This window comes from Papaver somniferum, unplaced genomic scaffold, assembly GCF_003573695.1.
Source record: "Papaver somniferum cultivar HN1 unplaced genomic scaffold, ASM357369v1 unplaced-scaffold_10, whole genome shotgun sequence".
Lineage (NCBI taxonomy): Eukaryota > Viridiplantae > Streptophyta > Magnoliopsida > Ranunculales > Papaveraceae > Papaver > Papaver somniferum.
The window spans coordinates 18,621,071-18,627,023 of NW_020618825.1; the positions used below are offsets into that span (position 1 = coordinate 18,621,071).

The 5,953-nt window shown below is 37.8% G+C and overlaps 1 protein-coding gene across 1 annotated transcript; it reads right to left on the reverse strand.

Moving 5' to 3' along the window:
- Positions 1–305: 305 nt before the first annotated feature.
- On the reverse strand, positions 306–1,838 carry LOC113325963 (photosystem I chlorophyll a/b-binding protein 6, chloroplastic-like). Its single transcript, XM_026573789.1, has 4 exons — positions 1,677–1,838; positions 1,403–1,579; positions 704–1,256; positions 306–550 (listed from the first exon to the last, which is right to left on the reverse strand). The coding sequence occupies exons 1-4, from the start codon at positions 1,721–1,723 to the stop codon at positions 533–535; spliced, it is 795 nt and encodes a 264-aa protein (XP_026429574.1). The 5' UTR covers positions 1,724–1,838; the 3' UTR covers positions 306–532.
- Positions 1,839–5,953: the final 4,115 nt, after the last annotated feature.

Here is a 5,953-nt window from a genome sequence, read left to right on the forward strand (position 1 = left end):
TTCTGACCCAACCGTCCAATTCCCTCAACATTTATTCTCTCATTTCTCTTTCCGCGTCTTTCTTTGCCCTCCACGTTGCTTAACTTCATCCTTCATTCTTCGGGCTACCTCAAAGTACATCGTGCACAAGGAGAACAACAGCTCATCTGTCTTTGATAACAAAATCGTCGTTTAGGAAGAACTCTGATGTTAACCTCAAGCATAAATAGGTTTGAAAGCCGGAATTTTAAAATTGGGCTAGAGCGTTGATTGAGATGCAAACCATGCTTCAAGCTGGCTCATCAGTAACCGCGAACTCTAACAAGTGACGTGCATTTTATCATTTCGGTATGGCATCGAAATACATCAGATTTCCCAATCACGAAAAAATGGTTATATATCAGAATTACAGATTTACAATATAATTACAACACATTAAGTTGATACCCTTGTCCGAAAGAAAGTTAAAAAAAAATTTATCTACGAAGTAAGAACTGTCGCTGGTGTTGGTTTTGGGCTTTGAAGTACTAATTACATAACCACTAGTTCTTCTTCAGTGTGATGCAAAAGCCTGCAGTATGTAAATGAAACCATCAGAAGAGAAAGTAAATCACAAGACAAAACAGAAGTGCAGGGAAATGAAGACGATTTTGATTGTGAGAAAGAGCATTTCACTACTAAAGTCGGTTAAAAATTTTAGTAAAATCACTAGTAATTTGCTTACCGAGAAAATGTTGCAGTGACCAGGATCAGCAATATGAGCCATCAAGTTCTCAATAGGACCTTCACCTGTATAAAGAGCTTGAAACAAGAACCCAACAAAAGCCAACATAGCAAGTCTACCATTCTTGATCTCTTTGGTTCTCAAAACCATAACTGGTTCTGGTGAACCTCTTCCCCACATAAACGGATCAAACCATAAACCACCAGGATATCCGACATCAGGCGTCGGTATTTTTCTATTTGGCATTTTCGGTTCTATGGCGACTGAACCGGGGTTCAAAATGTCAGCCCACCGACGACCTTCAACCCATCCCATTAATGCCATTTGAGAGACAAATAGTGTAGTGGAATCTGCAAAGTATTGTTGAGAACCGGCTTCATACCATGAAAATTTGTCAATGAAGCCTAAGCTTTCAAGCAATTCTGGAAATAAAATTCCAGAAACTGCTAGCATTGCCCATCTACCGTGGATTAGTTCGGCTTGTGCATTCCATTTGAGTGTCTCTGCATCAGAACCTAGTCCAAATGGGTCGAACCCGAAATCCCCCGGTAGACTACAAAATATGCCAAAAAGAGTGTCATGCCATTCACTGATAATCAGTGCCACTTACTAAAAGATAGGATCCCAAACGTAACTGGGTTTCCCTCTAGAAATTTATGAAAACAGAAATTAAAATTAATAGAAAGGCGAAATAAGTACCTGCCATCAAGCCACTGAGGTGGTGAAGTACCAGGAAACCATACGGGTCTATCAGGAGCAAGTGGTTCACAAACACTTGAAGCAGCTTTTCCTGCAGCCACTCTATGGTTATCTGTTCTTAGCTTCGTAGTACATGTTTGCAAACCTATCACATTTAAGCTTTTCTGTGGTGATTCCCTGTTAACAACCAAAACAAACAGCGAACAAAAACAAAATCACATATTCAGTGAGCAATTATAGTCACAAAATTGAAATTCCGAAAAGTGAGACTAACCTTGGCGAAAAGCTTGACAATGCAGTTGAAGCAATGGAAAGAGCCATTAAAATTTAGATGGATGAAGTTGGGACTTTGTCCCTCAAAAAAGCACTTGACCCCGAAGTTTGAAACTAGAAGAAAGAAAAGAATGTGTTTTCAGAGTTGTTTTGCTCCCCACAAATGGCTTATCCAAACATAGACCATGTAAAATAATAGATATGGGCCAAGATACTTGGCAACCCTTAAGAAGCCAATGAGGATTCAACACTTGTATACTGTTAGGTACCCCTTATTAACCAATTAAAATACAGTTTTCTTTTATTTGATTCGGTAATTAAACTCAGCAGGCGAAATGGACGTAGCGGCACATGGAGTTGTATTTAAACATTAAAATGGAAGGAATAGACGGGTTTCCTTGTTAGTGTTTGTTGCCCAAACATGAATCAAAGTAAATGGATTCGGATAGGAACTTATCTGCGGAAGATCCTTGTTCGGTTTTTAATTGCAGTGAAGTCTTGAATATAATCTACTAGAGAATATACTATTTGTTCACACGGTAGTCTCCTAGAGAAGTAATGGAAGAGAAAATGTTTCTGTTAGGGGTGTTCATGGTCGGTTTTGGTTCGGTTTCTAGCCAAACCAAAACCGAAACCAATACTATTGGTTTCTAAAAATCTTAACCAAACCAATCCATTAACCATTGGTTCGGTTTCCAAATGGTTCCAGTTGGTTTCGGTTTGTCCCAGTGGTTTTTGGTTAACCAATAATTATGTCAAACCAAAAAAAAATACACAAATTTACAGATAAAAAAAACGTAGTTGCCGATAGTATTGGTTTACACAAATTTACTGACAAAAAAATAAAAAAAAAATATCAAGAATAGTTAAAGCTTACTCTAATTCTAGAGATCAAAAGAAGATATATAATATATCTTAATTTAGTTATTGACAAAAAAGTCGAGAAGGAAGACGGGAAGAAAAAAGTCGAGTAGCAACAGCTGTAGTTGGGGGGTGGAGAAGGGAGGCGACTGAGAGAAGGAGAAAGAGGGAGAGTATCATAATGAAATATTAGATTTAGGGTTTCTATTTATCCTCTAAATCAATGGGTAGAATCTAATACTTATAAATCGACGGCAGAAACTAAATTAAAAAATTAATCGGTTTTCCAATGGTTTTTGGTTCGGTTTTAGAGGTCAAACCAAACCAAAACCAACACTATCGGTTTTTTACTTTCTATACCGTAACCAATCCATTAATAAATGGTTCGGTTTGGTTTCTTCCTAATTGGTTGGGTTTGGTCCGGTTCCAGCGGAAAACCGAAACCATGTTCAACCCTAGTTTCTGTGTAAACCCTAAATTTTGCGGCAGTTCATTTAACCAAGATAAGAGTAACTTATACTCTTATATATGCCGTTTAGGGGAGTGGAAGAAGTGCTCCGAGTACTTATCAGTCAAACCTTATGAGAGAAACTGATTCTATCACGTTTGACTATTCTGTTCCAATATATGCGGGCATATAGGTGGATTTGGTCATGGGTCAGGGTACATAACTTGACCGGCCAAATACTAACATCTCCCACTTGCACACATATAATATAGTACTTCTATGTCACATTACCAAAACTCTTCATATTGGATATAGGGTGTGCGATCTCACGAGCATTACACAAATGGCAGGAGCACAATGATTAAGTTTTTATCAAACTAACCAAAGTACATCACTTACTAACTTCTCGTTTTCACCTCAGATATTTTGACTACACCTGGTGCAATACTCTCGAAGAAGCAGTATTGTCCCCACATATATAAATTGCATTCATGATTTTCGACAGACGAAAAACGCTGGCCAGCAATGAATCATAATTCATGGTGTATCATCAAATTTTCTTCCAAGAAATCCATATCAATCCTATTCAACTTAATAGCTTTCCTAGACATGTATCATATTACGGAAATATGCGTCGTATTAGAAAGCATGCTAGATTAGCATCATTAAGTATCATATGCATGACATAAACCCAAGTCAAAGGGGTAAAAGAATTGTATATTAGTCTTGTGGCTCACACAGCAATGAAGCAGGGAATCATTCATTGCTCCCACTTTCGGCCGACTTAGCACATACAGTATGTGTATGCTATGGTGCTCTCCCACTTAGGTGGGCATGTCTTATGTTAAAAGAATATACACCATACAGATCTTAGTCTAGTCGCTAAAAAGCGCCTAACCTGAATTTCTGAACCTAGTCATACACATAGAGACTGTTCGTAAAATCACATCTGGCCTTATAAGAGGCTTCATTCAGTGGTGGTCAAACTTAATGAATGATCTCCTTGAGATCTCATCTTAGACAAACTAAGGCGACTTATACAGTTTAGAAAAGAATCAAAAGACTGTTACAAAAACAGATAGTTTTTGAAATACAAATTCCCCAAAACTTCTTTTCTCTTGTATCATCTTGCTCGCTATACTAATCGCCAAGACGAATCACCTGTGTGATTAGGCTAATTCTTGCCTGCAGACAACTTCAAATATATGTACAGATGAATAGTATATTTGAATTCTATAAAACGTATTTAATCAAGAAACAATCAATACTCATTCATTCACTCAAACAATAATCAAATGTTCTACATATCAATCCCATGTTCTCTACCTGTGATTGGAAAACAACTTTGGGCATTGGCTTGGTCAAAGGGTCAGCCAACATCTTGTTCGTGGATATATATCTAAGAACAACCTTTCTTTGTGCAACTATATTACGTATGAAATGGAATCGCCTACCAATATGTTTGGTTTTTCCATGGTATTTGGGATCCTTCACATATGCAAGAGATGATGTGCTATCACTATGAAGCACCACCGCATCCTTTGCATTTTCAGAGACACCAAGACTCTTAAGAAATCTCCTTAACCATACAACTTCTTGGACAGCTGCTGAAAGTACAAAATACTCTGCTTCCATATTGGAAAGAGAAACACAATTCTGTTTATTGCTACACCAAGTGATTGCACCACCTCCTAGTTTAAACACATAACCTGAAGTAGACTTGTACTCATCTTTATCGTTGCCCCAATCGGCATCGCTAAAACCCTTAAGTATAAATATCATCACTATGGTAACAAATGGGAAGATCAGTACAAATCACCTTCAGGTTATGTGTTTAAACTAGGAGGTGGTGCAATCACTTGGTGTAGCAATAAACAGAAGTGTGTTTCTCTTTCAAGCAGAGTACTTTGCATTTCCAGAGACACCAAGACTCTTAAGAAATCTCCTTAACCATACAACTTCTTGGACAGCTGCTGAAAGTGAAACATAATCTGCTTCCATAGTGGAAAGAGAAACACACTTCTGTTTATTACTACACCAAGTGATTGCACCACCTCGTAGTTTAAACACATAACCTGAAGTATACTTGTACTCATCTTTATCGTTGCCCCAATCAGCATCGCTAAAACCCTTAAGTATAATATCATCACCATGGTAAAAAAGGGGAAGATCAGCAGTCCCTTTAAGATAACGAAATATCCTTTTGACCGCTTTCCAGTGATCCGGTCCAGTGTTACTTTGGTAACGGCTTACCATACCCACTGCGAAAATTATTTCATGTCTAGTACGCAACATAACATACATTAGACTCCCAACTGCAGATGCATAAGGTACTTTGGACATATAATTCATTTCTTCTTCATTCTTTGGGCATTGATCTTTACTCAGGAACAAAGTTTTATCCATAGGAGTGTCAACGGGTTTGAAATCATGCATTCGAAAACGTTCAAGAATCTTATTTATGTAAGTCTCTTGGGACAAACTCAGAATCTTTCTTGAGAGATCTCGGGTGATCTTAACACCTAATACATAATTAGCTTCACCCATGTCTGTCATCTCAAAATTAGAGGACAACCACTTCTTAGTGGCGACAATACCTTCAAGATCATTACCGGCTAATAAAATATCATCGACATACAGTGCTAGGATAAGAATACTTTCCTTAGATCGTTTAATGTACACAGAATGGTCTTCCTCAATCATCTCATAACCAGTAGAGGTGATAGACTGATGGAAACGCATATACCATTGTCTAGACGATTGCTTCAGGCCATAAATAAGACGTTTGAGACGACAAAATTTGGGTTCTTGTCCCTTGACCTCAAAACCCTTGGGTTGAGACATGTAAATCTCTTCGTCCAAAGTTTTAACATCCATTTGGTACAATTCTAAATCCAAATGTGCGACAATAGCAAGCATGAGACGAATTGAGACAAACCTCACCACAGGTGAAAAAGTTTCTTCATAGT

What these genes read in the sequence shown, in the direction of transcription:
- LOC113325963 (XM_026573789.1), bottom strand. Translation starts at nt 1,723, where the DNA reads ATGGCTCTTTCCATTGCTTCAACTGCATTGTCAAGCTTTTCGCCAAG. An exon ending in TTGTCAAGCTTTTCGCCAAG is followed by an intron (nt 1,580 to 1,676) that starts GTTAGTCTCACT and finishes GGTTGTTAACAG; the next exon opens with GGAATCACCACAGAAAAGCT. An exon ending in CCTCAGTGGCTTGATGGCAG is followed by an intron (nt 1,257 to 1,402) that starts GTACTTATTTCG and finishes CATATTTTGTAG; the next exon opens with TCTACCGGGGGATTTCGGGT.